Below are 17,503 nucleotides of genomic sequence, written 5' to 3' on the forward strand. Positions count from 1 at the left end.
AATCTTTAGGCATTATGGATAAAGCTAATTTCTCAGTACTTTTTATTTCAACCAAAAGCAAGAAAATCTCAACACTTTTCCAGCACACTAACATATCATCTAATGCACATCATCACTCATCCTTATTTCAAAGACAACTATGTAACAGAGTTTAGATGTTATTTTGTCAGCAATTGAAAAGCTCAAAACACAGGTAAATTCTAATTGTTTATAGCATCTGGAGGCCTAGCTTGGGCATACTTATTGGTTAGGTGAAGGTGATGGATGCCAGCTCTGGGTTTTGAGAAAAGCCTCTTATTCCCTCATGCATGCAAGAGATGAAGTAAGGGTAGCATAGTACAAATTCTCAGGCCCTCTCCTTTGCTCCTGTCTTGTGTGCTTCATCATCAGAGCCCTGAGATCTTAAACATCAACTTGGGAGCTCCACTAGGCATCTGCCATCTAATTCATTGCCCCAGGACTCTGATTTTATTCTACATTGATCAAATGAAATTTTAATGAGAACAGGAATACCTGCAACCCAACTAAAGAATGAGGGGAAGAAGAAGGAAACAAAGAATACTCCTGAGTGGACAATAAGGTGTTCAATACCCTTGGAATATTGAACAACAAAAAATAAAATAGTAGAAACTGTTTCTTTGCACAGCAGATACTGAACACTTTGAAGTCATTATACTTGTAACGGATAATTTGAATTGTCGACTTGATTGAATTAAGAGAAGCTGATGATTAGGAGGCTTATGGGTATATCAATTAGAGTGTGTCTAGGAATGATTGGCATGTGGGATAGCCAATTGAAATGGAGACTCTCGCTAAGTGAGGGCAGCACCATCCAATAGGATGATGGCTTGGGTGGAATAAAAGTTGTAAGAACAAGGAAGCAGCAGCAGATCCAAGCTCAATTCCTCTTGACTGGGTTCTTGATTGCTGCTGTGATCACTGAGAATATTGGATTCTCACTTCTTCACTCTTCCAAAGTGGACTCTGCCAGTGATTCTCCAGAAGCCTCTGTCTCAGGCTGGGGTAGCACCCTTGTTCTGAAGCTTCAGTCTCTTGGACTGTGCAGATACTTGTTCTTCCAGCTCTCCAGCTTGCAGACAGCCATTGTGGACTATCCACCTTCTAGTTGCATTTATTAGTGCAACCTAATAAATCACCTTTTTATAATTATATTTCCTATTGATCCTGTTCCTCTAGAGAATCCTGACTAATACAATACAAAAAGATGAATATTATAATTTAGTTGTGGTGTCCCCCAAAAGCTCATGTGTGAGTCAATTCGAAAAGATTCAAAAGAGAAATGATTGGATTAGGAGAGTCTTAATCTAATTAGTGAATTTATCCCTGATGGGATTGGCTGGATGGTTATTGGAGGCAGGTGGGTGTGGTTGGAGGAGGTAGTTCATTGGGGGCATGGCTATGGGGTATTGAGGTGCATTCCTCTGCCAAACACACCACCATAATGTTCAGCCTCATCTCAAGTCCTGAGAAATAAAGCCAGCCTTCTATGGACTAAGACCTCTGAAACTGTGAGCCCTCAAATAAACTCTTCCTCCTCTATAAGTGCTGATCTGGTCCTTTAGTCACAGCAGCAAAAAAACCCTACTAAAACAATGATGTTGCACTAAAGAAAATCAGGCATGCACCTATAGACTTTTCTCATTGCAATATCACAATCACTCTTTGATCAGGTGGACCAAAAAACTCCAACTGTGCCATCAGTCCAATGGTGTTATCTAGAGCTGAAGGCCATCTCTTGGATTCCAGAGAATTTCATACATAGAGAGAAAATACAGGCTCATCTCTGAATACCTAGTTTTAAAGTGTGGATTCCTTGGAACTGGGAAGTCATTAGGAAACAAGACAGGCACAGGTGTAGACGCTGTGCAGACACCAAGTGTCACAGGAATCTCTCTGCACCCACAGCCCACTCTCCTTTCCACAGAGGTGCTATTTCATCTTACCCAGCTTCTATTCCCTAGTAAGATCATCCTGCCCTTGGCCATCTGGCTGCCCAAGTCATTGCTTTATCAGCATGGCTTTTAAATAGAAGTTCTTACTGAGAGATGGAAAATTATCATAAGTTTGTTCATTTATTCCCTCCATTACTGAGCTCCTTATATGTGCAATGCAGCACTGTCTTGAAGGTAGAGAGGAAAAAAATCAATCAATAAATAAATAAAAAGAAAATTAGATTTTTATCCTAGACCTTACATCCTAAGACAGTAGAGGGAGACAGATAAAATGGAAAGTGTTCACAATAGCAAAAAACACCAAACAACCCCGATTGAAAAATGAATAAACATTTCCCCAAAAACTACTTACAAATGGCCAATAAGCACATGAAAAGAATGCTAATGTCACTAATCATGAGGGAAAATAAAATCAAAACAACAATGCAATGAGACTCTCCTAGTATGAGAATGGTTATTATCAAAAAGAAAAACAGAACAAAGCTTGAGTTAGCAAGAATATTGAGAAGTTGGAATTTCTGTCCACTGTTGGTAGGAGTGCAAAATGGTACAGCCACTGTTGGTAAACAGTACAATTCCTCAAACAGTGAAACATATCATTACCATATGATCCAGCAACTCCACTCCTGGTATATACCCAGAAGGATTGAAAGCAGGGTCTTAAAGAGGTACCTGTATACCCATGTTCACAGCAGCATCATTCACAAGAGCCATATGGTAGAAGCAACTCAAGAGTACATGATGATTGAATAAATCAATAAATGTAGTACATACATATAACAGAATATTATTCAGACTTTAAAAGAAAGGAAAGCCTGTCATATTCCATAACATGGATGAACCTGAAGATATCATGTTAAATAAAGTAAGCCAATCACAACAATCACAAATACTGTGTGATTCATTAATATGAGGTAACTATAGTTATCAGATTAATAGAGACAGAAAGTTTCCAGTGATGGTGGGAGGTAGAGTTGGAGAGTCGTTGCTTACCGAATTTCAGTTTAAGAAAGCAAAATTTCTGGAGATGGCTGTACGACAATATGAATGTACTTAATAACACTGATTTGTACACTTAAAATGATTACAGTGTATTTTACCACAATTTACACACACAGTATTTTCAGTGTTAAAATGTTTTACAAGAAAAACCAGAGACAAGTGCAATAAGTGATACTGGGGAGGATGGAACACTTGGGAGACTGCAGAGCATGTGAGAAGTAGAGTCCTAATGATGAGGCATGACCTGGGATTCTGGGATTCTTGCAGGCTGTTGTAGTTTAGATGATGAACATCCCCCAAAGAACCATGGTTGGTTCACAGGGTTGTGTTATTGGGAGGTGGTAGAGCCTGTGAGAGGTTGGGCTCTGAGGGAGGTATTTTGGTCACTGGGGGCATGTCCCCAAAGAGGGTTGTGGGGCTCTAGTCCCTTCTTCTCTCTTTTGCTTCCTGGCCATGAGGTGGGTAGTTTACTCCACCACACACTCCTGCCATGATGTGCTTCCTCACCACAGGCCCAAAGCAATGGGACCAACCAATCATGGACTAGAACCTCTGAGACTGTGAATCAAAACAGGCTTTTTTCTCTTTACAAGTTAATTTTCTCCATCATCTTGCTATACTCACAGGAAGCTGACTAATACTCAGGCAATGATATTAAAAGGATAAGGGTCACAGTGAGATGAATCTGAAGCACTCATGCCAAGGACGGTATCTTGCTGATGTTGCCTTGGAGACACACAGAACTGTGGGCTCTCCCTGACTCCTGCCCTTAGGGTTGTGAAGGGGTAGGCAGCGTCTTGGTCTTCACAGAAGGATGCATGGCCTACTGGTACCTGGAAGGTGTCTATGGGTGTCCACCAGGAACTTGTTAAGTCTTGACAAATGGAATCTTATATTCAACTCTTATTTTTACATCAAATCACTTCACAGATTACTGGTTTCCTTCAGATCAGCTCCTATTCCTGGTCTCCTTGGTGGTTTTAAGCCATGACAAGGTGGGAACATGCCCATAAAATACTCAGAAAACCATGCTATTCGGTCTTCCATGAGCTGGTGGCACTGGGCAATTAAGTGCTTATGTATCCTACTCCTTTATAAAATTTAAACAACTCTTAACACTTGAGCATTTATTTTTAGGTTTGTACTGGAAAAAAAATCCTACAAATCTCTTTTGTAAACTACACTGGAGTTCACCACAATGTAAATCATAACAGGTTCATCCATTCATGGACGTACTTCATATTTAACAATTAAAGGTAAACCAGATTAGAACTTTCTCATTTTAAATGCACAATTCTAGGTGAGTGAAATTAATATTTCAGGAAGCAATATCAGAACTTTACTATCTTGATGTTTTAAGAATAACACTTGATGACACCTGCTGATAAATACAACAGAAAATAGATGCAGTGGTTTTATCATCTTTTTCTAGAAAAAGAACAATCTCTGATTAATAATCATAGTAGAAAAAATAGTTTTAAAAATTTTTATCAAATACAACTTTCAAAAAACTACTTACATCCAAAGAGTCCTCCTTCATTAGGATAAGGGTCATATTCTGTGACACCAATCGGCAGGAATAGCCTAAGTGGAGAAGGAATAACATGTGAATTTAACATTCCTCCTGTGGGTTCCTAAATTCTCAATGGCTGACCGAATTCAACTCCTCTTCTTTTGTCTACCTTATTACCATTTTAAGCCTATTGGTTAACACAGAGGACTAAAGCAAGGATGAAGAAACCATAAGCCTGAATTGAATTTGATTCCTGCAGACAGTGTGAATAGAACTGGCTAAGAAGGTCTTTCTAACTAAAGGCTAAAATAAATACTTGTCAATTTTCTGTGGATTTTTCTTTATCCTTGTTATCCTTGTATAACATTAGGATAAGCCGTAGATTATCTAAAATAACAGAAAACACTTTAGGAAGACAAATGCTATCCAATGGTGCTCCTAAATCAGCATAAACATGCCTACTGGAATAGCAAGTTCCTTTGTTTCCTTTGTAAAAAGTAAGTAATTCTCTCAAGTTTCAAAGGAATATTATTGTATATTGAGGGATCCACTTTTCCTACCAGAAGTTCAAAGTAATTCCCATTTCAAGAATTAAATCTGAGTTTAAAAAAAAAAAGAAAAGAAAAGAAATTGTTTTGTTTGAAACAAAAGGATTCCTAAGTAGTATCAGTAATTTCAATCTTACTGTTAAATAAAGTTATCTCTATAGCTTAAGAGAGATACTTTCTTCTGTTTTTCCTACCAGGACAGGAGCATATTTTCTATGAAGCTCTTTCCTTCTCAGTGGTCACTCGCAGATCAAGACAGGAGTACCTCCTAATTACTCCCCTCAAATTCACAGACTCAATGGAATGAAATGGCTCCAGCCACCTCAAAGATCCACAATGACCCCCAGGGCTCCCAACCCCCATTTCCATTCAGCTTACTGAGAAAAAGCAAGCAAAGAATCCTCCTAAGAATCCTAGAAAACCAGACTTCACAACCAGTTTTTTTCCTCAACATCTCAAGATAATATATTGATGATTATAGAAAAATGAAATAAATCATCAAAGTGTAGAATTTTAACCTTCAATTAAATATGTTATGATTTCAAGATGAGCCTTAATCAATCCTGAGCTGAAGGGTGGGAGACCATGGATTCTTCTTGCAGAACACCTATAACATCCATTCTCATAGGTGCTTGATTGAAGGGGAAGAGCTGGCAGGCATTTAACTAGTGAACAAGAAACAGAGATCTGCATGTGTGTCCCTTCCTGTTCCCCAGGTCTCTTTTCATCTCTAGGAAAACCAATAGCAGGCACAAAACAAAATTCAAGGCAGATGAAAATTAAGACCAAGAAAATCCTTTGTGGATTTTATTTGTTTGTTTTGGGGGCAGATAATAAAACCTTGTGTTTGTTTACTTCAGAATGTAAAAAGAATGTCCCTTCCCTCATGACTCTCATTTGGAATATCTTGTAAAGCACCTCAGAACACAAGTTTTAAAGCACAAAATTACGACTTTTAATCTAAATATTCTTTTTTAAAGCCATTAGAAAAGATAGAGCTCAAGATGTTTAACAATAGCTATGTCAAAGGAATGAGATTATTTCTCTTGTAAAAACTACCACATACTATTTTTAAAACTGAAACTAACCAAATAAAGTCAAATCATAATACTATATGGGCAAATACCTATTAGGTTTTAAAAAGGGCAGAGGATAACAAGCAATTTTGTGTACATTTTAAAGTTAATTTTAATAACAGTTATGGGTAAAAGTAAGCTGCTCCCAGAATGCTATTCACAGTTTCACATAGAAGGACTGGAATAATCAAATTCTTTGTTTCCCATTAAAATTTTTCACTCCTATAAATTCTTAGATTAGGCCCAGAAGAGAGGGCTACATTTTTATTTTCACTAACAAAAGGGGATATTGCAACTTTAATCATTTTCCTCTATGTTGGGCTTACTCTTCATCCCCAGAGACTTCTAGGAACTTCATGCAATGTTGACTGTTACAAATTTAGTATAACTAATGCAAAAGGATTTACTGGTCGTATTTTATTTGAAGAACAGCTGCAGAAGTGAGCTGTAATTTTTAAGCTCTAGCTTTCTGCTTTATTTTATATTTTGCAATTTAAGTAAAATGCCATTTGACAACTGAAGCTACACAAAGATATTATGGAAAAACCCTAAGTATTTTTCTAGCCATGGTAGGAAGAGGGCAATAAATAAAACTACTGACACTTTCATGAATTCAAATATACAAAGCTAAAGGCTTCTGAGAAGAAACAGATTAAGCCTTTTAAAAAAAAATTGGAAAATGAATCAAGATTTTGCTTAGAGAATTATCACATAGAACACTTGCCCTAGACAGACCATGGAAGTTTAACCCAGTTAATTGTGACTTAACCAATGTAGCAAATCAAATTATGTCAATCCAAGTTTGGTGTGCTTGATTTCTAATGTTTTTGGATAAAATGAGATCAACTCTTGGAGAAGAGCCAGGTATATGGAAAGTCAATCCACACTTGTAAATTGAAGTCTAGTTCTTTAATCTCACAATCTAACAAGACGGCCATAAAATGACTGAGAGGAGAACCTTTGGGATTTCACTTTTTACCACAGCTAAAATTAACAGCACACTACAAAAGGGTTCCGTTTTTCTACTACCTGAGTATAATCAACATTCAAAGAAATTAAATTATTACAGAATCTATGGTACTTAGAGCAAGAATGATTTTAAGACAATAAGATAATTCTGCACACCAGAAAATATTACCAACCAAATTTCCCAGATCTCTTAACCAGCTTCATATATTTTCTATAAGCTCATATTGTCCAAGATCTCTAAATCCAGATTTTTCTGGAGACATTTTTGAAAAGGATAAGGGTCATATTCTGTGACACCAATTGGCAGGAATAGCCTAAGTGGAGAAGGAATAACACATGAATTTATCATAGATAAAAGGATAGAATAATTTACCCTTACTAACTGCATCCTGGGATCAAATCAACCAGGCTATCCATTGTTGTGATTCAATAAGGTGCTCACAGTCCCGAAGTATGTTGTTGGTTCTAAATGTTTCCACAGAAAATCTGGTCAATCAACATTTGAGTGTGAATGAATAAAAATATTGCCAGACACCAGGAATAGATGGTGTCTACTCCAGATGGGGTCAAGGAGATACAGTCCAGAGTCCTCCATTATCCAGAAAGCCAGGAAGCTGAGGATTCATCAATAAAACCACATCCATTGACACCTTCCTTCCAGACCCTCAGGCCCTTCTCAGAACCCTTTAAAAAAAGAACACGCTGCCTCCATCCTACCTCACACGTTCCTCTCCAAACTGAGCCATCCTTACCCATTTTATGCTTTTTAAAAATTTTTGTTTATTTATTTATTTTTTTTTTTTTAGAAAATTTTGAAGGCTTGAGTTTTAAAATTGTCTCAACTCTGAAGCTTTCCCTGGTCTTTTGTAACTCATACATTTTTCATTCTGGGAAGTGGATCTTGCATGCCATGGTTAAGTATTCTGACTTTAAGCATCTTCACACCTATGTGACCTATTCTAAATTACATCATTTCTCTGTGCTTCAATTTGATCTTTAGAGAGAGAATAATGTGTACCTCCATGGGCATTCAATCAGAGTCTTCTGTAAAGGACTTGAAACAGGATCTGGCACATTATAGATAACATCTACTAGTACCTATTATAAAAACCAGTTTTGCTTAATAGTCAAACTACACAATATTTTCTCATCTATTTCATTCTCTAATTTGTCTCCTAATTCACTCATGCCCCAGATGGGGTAAATAAATTCCCCAAGCCTATATTGACAACAATGTTGCAATAAGTAATCAAGAGATATAGGTGTGAATTTTCTGTGCAGAATAATAGTAAGACTGAGAACACTGCTAGTGTTAAAGTTTCACCTGAGAATTGGGATTTGACTTTCTTTTAAGAAGCAAGGTAATAACAGGCAGAGTAAGCACCCTATTTACTCACTTTTCAAAAGTAAGCATCTAAAACAATCTACATGCAGACCATAACATCATAATTATATACATTCATAATAAAATTTATTCCAAAATTTTTTTTAAATATAAACACGTAAGACCGTAAGAAATGTTTTAAAAGTATCAATTAATAGGCAATGAAATGCACAGACACTGGGAGAACTCAGAGGTCCAACTAAGAAATGGTTTGAGACAAAAGCTATTTCCAACTTAATGACTTTAAAGTGGAATTCATGCTAAGAATTCATTCTCATTCATCCCACATCCATTAAACAAAAGTTATAGACTCTGAAAACTCCACATCTATTGTATGACTCCTCAATAGATGTCTTATCCAGTGGTAATAAGGAAATGACAACTATGTGATTCACAAAGGCCACATCTGAAAATTCACTTTAGAGTAGGGGATGCCAAATTTTTAAGCTAAAAAAGAAAATTGCCAACTCCCCCAAAACACAGCTAGTTAGCATAAATTCAAGCACAGCACTGCAGGATTCTGGCGACACGCCAATTTCAAATAGTAAAACCCACAGGCAAGATGATAGTCGCCTGACAGTCTATCTACATAAAACTCATTGGCTCATTAGGGACACAAATATCCTGGAACTTAATTGGACTAATCATATTTATTTCCAAGGTACAAAGGAAAAGTCACAATTTAAAAATGACTTATCTAACTATGATTTATATACACAAGCATGCTAAAGAAGGTCAACAACCCCAAACACCAAACTTGTCTTATTATACAAGCGTCACCAGTTCTAAAGATGAACTTCTAGGACATGTGCTACTAAGAAAATGCTGCCAATTAAAAGGTTAAGCATCAACAATCACAAAACATCCCAATTTCAGAGACACTAGAATGTAAAAACAATGTGCACATGAAAATGAATGAAATAAAGTATGTCTTCCAACTCAAAGTTCAGAAAACAGTTTTTGCAAAAGCTATATGAAGCCCTTTAAATAAGCCCTGCACCAGAAATCATGAGTCCTGAGATCTAGTAAAGGTTGGGCAACCTTATTCTAAAACTTTGAAATCTGAAATCTCCAAAATCTAATCAGGTTCAGATTCTAGAGCACTTTGGATGTCAAATTTTTGGATTAAGGATCCTCAACTGGTAACATTTATGCAAATATTCGAAAATCTGAAGAAGAAAAAAGAAAAATCTGAAACACTTTTGGTTCCAAGCATTTGGGATAAGAGATGCTCAATATGTACTAGTTTGGTTTTTAAGTAGAGTATAACCTTGACAAACTGAATTGTTTCTGTGAGCTGTGACTGTTCACATGTAAAGACAAAACAGAGTTTTCAGAAACTCTTGAGGCAGCATGAACAGCACTAGGCACTCTTCCACTTTGCTCTCTTTCCCTAAGTTGTTCTGGAAATAGAAGTGTCAGATACTTGTTCTTCTCAACTACCTTATGGACACCCTAAAAGGCACATTCGATGCACTAAAATGTGCAATGTTATGGGAAACGGATCAATATGATTCATACTACTAAAGGCTGAAGGTCTATGTGACTAAAAAACAGGCTTAAATCCCATCCTCCATCCGGAGCATGACCTCATGCTGCTGATAGCTGCCACCTGTGGTCTGACACTGATAGTCTAATGAAATGTCTAGACGTACATACTTTCTTGAGCCTTCTGCATCATTTGTAGGTTCAACAGATATCCTAAATGAGAAAAGACACTTAATCCCTCAACATCACCTTGGGTTACAAACTTGAGTCTTGAAGGTGGAATAAAGAATAATTCAGACACGGCTCTTTAAAAGAACACTAATTCCCTAGCTGTTAGAAACATACTGAGTAACTTCAAAGAAGAGTCTGAATGTGACTGATACACTAGATAAAACATGAGCACAGAAAACTCCCAGGATAAACAAGACTTTGGCAAAGTCATCTGCTTGTAAGTAGAAGACTTTATCTTCTAGTGGCCTATAGGAATATTCACCAAGAAAGATCCATTAAGAAATATCTAATGAATGTGACTGCTTCTTGTACCAACAGTTACACACGTTACTTCTTTGCAAAGTACAAAATAATAATTATTACTTTTAAAAGGTTGTTTGAATGGGTATTGATTATCTCATAAAGCTCAGAGATGCTCATCATGCAAAAGCAAAATTTTTCTTTGCAAGTAATAATCAAGTTTTATTTTCTGGCTGATTTTCAGTCCTTTGTTTTCATCATGTTTATTCCAAACTGAGCTAGACCCAAACAGGCTGGAGTGTAACAAAACAAACAAGCAAGGAAAGGACCCATGTGCTCCCCAAGGACAGAGTGGCTGACAGGTGCACCACCAGCTTCTCACAGCATACACAATGAAGTGCTTAAGGAATTTAACTCTGAAGCTAAGGGAAAATACAGTTCATTGACCAAGCACAAAAAATAAAGATCTGGGAAATTAAGAAAATTTATCACTATTGCTCAATTTTAACTTGAGAGAATACACCCACCATTTTCATATTACTCTAAGAAGACAGAAAACATAAGTATTTCAGGGCAGCAGTCAAATTGACATGTCATATATGAACAACAGGGTCCATGGATCAATAGCAGATGTTTTAGGACAAATTTATGTGGGAAATAATACATGAAGAGTAGATCTATATACACATTCAGAAAGACAGAAGCCAAAAAAGCAAACGCATCATCCTTCACTTATGAAAATGTTACTGACACATCATCAAATAAGTATTTTCTAGTAGCAACAATGGGTCTGTACTGAAATACTATCATGCTCTTGTCCAAGATTATGCATTTGAATGACAACCAGCACAAACCCATGAATAAAGTCTATAGCTGATGCTTCCAAGATTGTTTATAAATTTCATATCACTCTCTTGTGACCTTAACTTCAGTTGTCTACTAACCTAAATTGCATTTTATTAGCAAGATCCTTCATAAGATATGATTAAATGACACATCTATTTAAACAAACAAAAAAATGAAACTCATCCCAGAGGGCAGGTATTGTGTACAAACAAGGTTATGAGAGAGAGAGAACTCTGATTCTAAAGAGCAGGTTTTAAGGAAAGAGTCACCACTGGATTAAGTTGATAATATTCCAAGGAGACTACTCTGTAAAGGACTACAGCTATATACATTCACAGGTTTCAGTAATTTTTTTTCCTAAACTAAGCAATGACATACAATCTGTTTCCATAAAGACAGTGTAAGTTACATAATCATTATGTATTTATTTTATCACATATGTACCAGGTCTTATTATACCATAATGGTGGCCAAATAATCAGATAACTTAAATATATTTCACATAATCAAAATTAAATTTTTAAGAAACTAGTAGCTTCATCTTCTTTTTTTTTAAAGAGAGAGAAGACAGAGAGAGAGAGAATTTTAAGATTTATTTTTTAGTTTTCAGCGGACACAACATCTTTGTTTGTATGTGGTGCTGAGGATCGAACCCAGGCCACACACATGCCAGGCAAGTGCACTACCGCTTGAGCCACATCCCCAGCCCTTCAACTTCTTTTCAAATTTAAAATGTGCTTCTTTAACAAAGCTATTCTGACTTAACCCACCTGTCTTCAACTTTCATCTCTGTGATGCTCACCAAGCAAGGAGGATGCCAGTCAAAATGGGGAAAAGAAAGTTGTAATGCCCACAGAAAAACCCAATGACTGTTAAAATCTTTAAAATTGGTCATAATTATAAAAATAATGCATATTTAAATCTAGTGAAAACATGTTCTCTTAGTGTTTTTGTTTTTGTCTTTTTTAAGGAGCTAGGGATGGAACCCAGGGAGAGGTACTCTACCACTGAGTTACATCCACAACCCTCTTAATTTTTTATTTTGAGACAGGGGCTAAGTTGAGGTCCTCCTGTCTTAGCCTCCTGAGTCACTGGAATTACAGGCATGTGCCACCACACCCACCTCTCTCAGTCTAAAAGTTTGTGAAGAAAGAAATAAGAAATTCAAAGTTTTCAACTATATGAGTATGTTTAATTTTTTCAGAAAGCTATAATAGTTTAAATGTTTATAACAAGTAGATAGTACTCCTAAAAACACTTCATTAGATTTGGGTAAACTTTCCCTGGCCCAGCAAACAAAGAGTTCTAGAAAACATCATCCACTGGGGCTGGGATTGTGGCTCAACAGTAGAGCACTCACCTAACACATGCAGGGCCCTGGGCTGGATCCCCAGCACCACATAAAAATAAATGAGTGGAATAAAGGTATTGTGTCCGACTACAACTAAAAAAATAAATATTTTTAAAAATTATTTTAAAAAATCACCCATCAATGCATTAAAGAAACACTTAAACATGTCTACAAAACACTAAAACATAATCCAAAAACCAGCATTGGAAAATTATTTTTTAAATTGATTACCTATATTAATTGCAGTTTCTTGTTTGTCTCCTGTCAATACCCATATTTTAATATCTGCCTTCAACAGAGTTGCTATGGTCTCTGGAACTCCGGCCTGAAGACGATCTTCTATGGCTGTGGCTCCAAGTAACAGTAAATCCTAGGTTGAAAAACATCTTCATTAAAGACTATTTCATGCTTAAGAGCAACATTAGTGACAAAACTCTGCCAAAAGAAAGGTGACCTAAATGTTCAGAGACAGTTACTTAAATCCTTTACACTAAACCCATATTTGTAGATCACTGATATATAGGTGTGGGGTATTTCCAACACAGGCAACCAGCACTTATCATTTACTTCTCGGCACATAGGCATTATAAAAGAAATCATCAAAGCACATGGGCGAGTCACCCTGAAAACACTAACAGTTCACAGGTTCTCTATTCTCACTCTGCTCCTGTGCCAAGTATCATGGTTTAATATGTGAGATGAACCCATTCTAAATGGCATACTTTGTTGGAAGTGCCAGAATAAGAAACCTATAATACTAAGAATTCAACAGCTAGAGAAGAAAATATCAAAGTATCTTAAGATTGCTGTCCCCTATAGTCCTCTTCAAGAATCAACTCCCGCTGAGTATGAGTGTGGTTGTGTGATCTATTGTTCACCACTTACTTGCCTCTGGTGAGTCTCTCCATAATATAGCACCTCAACCAGTCTATGGAAAGTCTACTACCTCATGAACATCTACCACGTTTGATACCATAGAGGCATGAAACCTATTTAATCATTTTTTCTGATTCTAAAAGTAATTTTAGATATTTCTAGTATTAAATTATGTTTGACCTAAACTTCTCTCCATGTTTGGATTAGATAAAGCTTGGCCTAATGCAGCCTTAATACATAATGAAAGGCAAATTACCCTAATAACCAAGCAACTGAGTCTCGGCCAATCACAGAAGGTGAACCTCCAGTCAATCAGGGGCTGAAACATGATCATATAAAGCAAATGACAACTGCCAAATGCTGCCACTCAGATTGATCCTGTATGTCATTTCCTTTCCTCTGGCGATAAATACAACCTACACATAGGATGGAGTAGTCCATTTTGAACCATCCTCTTCTGGTAGTGCTGCTCTGTGCTAGAACTCTTTCCTGCTCTAGTAAACCTTGTTAAAGTTAATTCAGCTCAGATTTTCTTCATTTGTTTGAACCAGTACACCAGGGCAAATGAATACTTTAATTCAGTTCTAGTCCTACTCAGATTCCACAAAATAATTTAATGTAAACAGCTTAATATAAAACTCAAAAGCTGAGTATAAAACAGCAAAGGAAAATTTTAAAACCCACAAAGGAACGAAAAAAGTAGAGGTGATGCCTTCGAAGCCATAGAAACTGGAAAATGGATGACCCAAATGGTTGCTCAAACATAGAAAATGTTGAAACTTAGCTCCCAAGTGAATCCAAATAAGTAGAAAAATTATCTAATATCTTGGGATAAACTGAAAAAAAACACACAGCAACAACAAAAAATTAAAGTCATGAGCATGGAGTAGAAACAAAAAAATATAAATGTTATTAAAACAAAGAAGTGTGAAATGTGTTCACATTTACAACATATAACCAGCCTAGAGAGCACTATGATTGCTCATGTAACTCAAGAGGTTGAGCTAATCCATTAAACCTCATGTTAGGCAAACCCAGAAAGTCATTAATGCTATTTTTGACCTGGTATTTCTTAAGATATCACTAATACTTAGCTGAGGTGGCTAGGCCTTTGAGATAACCCATGAAAACTAAATGCTACTTTTGCTTCTTAAACGAAAAAAGTATTAAAAGCTGTCAGTTGGTTAAAACACAAGAAAAAAATCATAATATAGCAAAAGATTCCTGCTTCAAAGACTTTGTTCAACAGTAGTTAAGTCCTTCATTGGGTAAATGAAGACTGTTCTCTATATGGTTACCTTTTCAATGATCTCGTAACACTCTTCTAATCGCTGAGCTCTGTCTTTCAATATGATGCTTGCTTCCTTATAGACTTCCAGCCACTCCTCATAATCATCCTCCGAGAGATCAGCATAGGCCACACAGAGAGTCCGCAAGCCTGCAAAACAGCCACTGGTGAAGACCTCAAGAAGGGTCTTTTATCTGCTAGGGGACATCATGTGACTTCCTTTTACATAAGCATGCCCTCCCAAATAAAAGAAATCAGCTTCTTTTACAACCAATCAAATTTAAAAATCTGCACATCTTCAAAGAGAAATTTAAAAACTACTTTATTATACTGTAATGCAAACCATCTATTCTATAAGTTTGAGTGCATAAGAAGTAATAAGAATGAATTATCCACAGCAGAGGGACACAGGAGCTGTATATGATCCAGGTTCCAGAGGCAAGAATCAGCAAGCAAAGAGGCAGGAAACTGGCTAAAAATAACTATCCTAGGTTGCAGTATGTGTGTTGGTTATAGAATCATTTCTAACTTTGTGCCAGGTGTGGGACATATGTCTATAAGCCCAGAGACTTGGGAGGCTGAGGCAGGAGAATTGCAAGTTCGAGGCCAGTCTCAGCAACTTAGCAAGACCCTGTCTCATCTCAAAATTAAAAAAAAAAAAAAAAGTTTTCAGTGAATTATTCCATGAAGTTGTAGATAAGCCAGTGCCATAAGTATAAGAAGAGGACAGAGAAAGAAGCACATGAGTTTTCCTCAAAAGGGACTAACTACAAGACCATCCTACAGGTGAGTTAGCCTGTGTCTCCTGGTGTACTGCTAGTTACGAGTTGGCAGAGAATTGAATTTGGACTTTGCCACTTATTTGGTTGCTGCCATAGGCACAGAATATGGAGATGAGAGGGCAGGGGTAGGCACCTGAAGAATCTCCTCCTGTAAAGCAACCCAAGTACTGCTCAAAAAAAGACATCTGTTTGGAATATGACTGCTTATCCAAGCATCAGCCACGAATGCTTTAGAGTACCGCTTCAGTGGTAAAAAAATAACATTTCCAAATTTTGCTTACCTTCTGTGGCAAAATATTCCAGATGGCATAATGTTTCTTCCATGTATTCTGAGTCTTCTGAAAGTCTTTCAAAAATGACATTATCCTATAAAATAGGGAAACATTCATTGTGACTGGCAAACTCTTGTTCAGGAAGTCTTTCAGTCAACATGCTAAACATGGCTGGGTTTTATTAGTGTTTATCTAATGTGCACAAAAATACTTGAGTGGGCAAGTAAGAATAAAGTTCTTGGCCGGGCTTGAGCATGAGCTTTGGGGGAAAATGTTGGGTATGGATGTGTCCAAAAAAACCAAAATCTGTTATGCACCTTCAAAGTCAAACAAAAATACATTATGGAGGACCCTAGGAGCCAGGAGACTAATCAAAGATATAAGAGTACCTACTATTACACACATCTGCAAAACTCACATCCTAAAGTGTATATAGATTAAGATCCCAAAGGCTTGAGACTGGAAGTATTTTGAACTTGGGATTTTGGAATGTTTGTGTATACATGAGATATCTCAGGGAAGAGACCCAACTCTAAAGATGAAATTTACTTGTGTCCACACACACACACCTTACGCATACAGCCTGAAGGTAATTGTATACAGTACTTTTACTGTGCCTGTGTTTTGTCTGTGACTCATGATATGAGGTCAGGTGTGGTATTTTCCACTTGTGTCATATCAGTGCTCAAAAAGTTTTAGATATTAGAGTATTTTCGATTCAGGGTTTTCAGATGAGGGACGCTCAGCCTGTAATACCTTTAAAAAATGGAAACGATGCACAGCCTGTTACCCAAGTACAACCTTGCTTCCTGACAACAGAGATGCTCCTAACCAGGGAAAGCACAACCCACAAAGCACTAAACCCCGTTCTGAGAAACACGTGGTTGGACATAGCTCATCTGACCTGAATACCATAATAATCCATCAACTATGTTATTCATTGCATATAGTCTCAGCATGCATTATTTTAAAACTAGTTTGGTTTGGGGGAGTGTTTTGGAAGAATTAAATTCTATAAAAAGAAAATAAATCTTTGCAGCATTTTCATATTTACACTATTGTGTATTTATACCTTCCTCCCTGCCAACTCATATTGACCAAGAACTTGCTGGGGTACTAAGAATACAACAGCAAAAAATAAACAAAGTTTAAAAAGAATATCATATAGCCAGGGACATGCCCTGTAATATCAGTGACTTAGAAGGATGAGGCAGGAAGATTAAAAGTTCAGTCATCCTCATGTAATTTAGTGAGACCCTGTCTCAAAATTAATAAATAAATAAAAAGGGCTAGAGGTGTATTGGTAGAGCACCCTGGGTTCAATCTCCAGTAACTCCCCACAACCAAAATGAATATTTTGTAAGGACATAGCCTCAAAGACCTTAACTTAAATTGCTGCTCTATAAAAGCAGAATTCTTTATGGTTCCAGATATAATGCCTTAAGAAGTACCATGCATTACTCATCCTTAAAGAGCTCTAGTTATAGTGTACTTAAATAAAAATCACCTTTTGCCCCACAGTTGGTAAAAAAAAATAAAATAAAAAATTTTCAACAGACCACTAATCCTAGTATAGTATCATATTCTCAACATAGTTTTTTAAAAAATAAGCATAACAATTCTTTCCCACAACCCACAAGACCACCATTTACCAGGGTGTAGTT

General features: G+C 36.7%; 1 protein-coding gene across 2 annotated transcripts in view; it reads right to left on the reverse strand.

The window, feature by feature from the left end:
* The window catches only part of Atp8a2 (ATPase phospholipid transporting 8A2), a 619,499-nt gene that overhangs the window by 390,693 nt on the left and 211,303 nt on the right, over positions 1–17,503 (reverse strand). For both annotated transcript variants that reach the window (XM_071610764.1, XM_027941579.2), the window contains exons 21-24: positions 15,849–15,933; positions 14,796–14,935; positions 12,853–12,991; positions 4,495–4,559 (exon numbers count right to left, since the gene is read on the reverse strand). In XM_071610764.1, the coding sequence (XP_071466865.1) occupies positions 4,495–4,559; positions 12,853–12,991; positions 14,796–14,935; positions 15,849–15,933 (429 nt within the window). The remainder of the gene's footprint in view (positions 1–4,494; positions 4,560–12,852; positions 12,992–14,795; positions 14,936–15,848; positions 15,934–17,503) is intronic.

This window comes from Marmota flaviventris, chromosome 4 (assembly GCF_047511675.1).
Source record: "Marmota flaviventris isolate mMarFla1 chromosome 4, mMarFla1.hap1, whole genome shotgun sequence".
NCBI classification, from domain to species: Eukaryota; Metazoa; Chordata; class Mammalia; order Rodentia; family Sciuridae; genus Marmota; species Marmota flaviventris.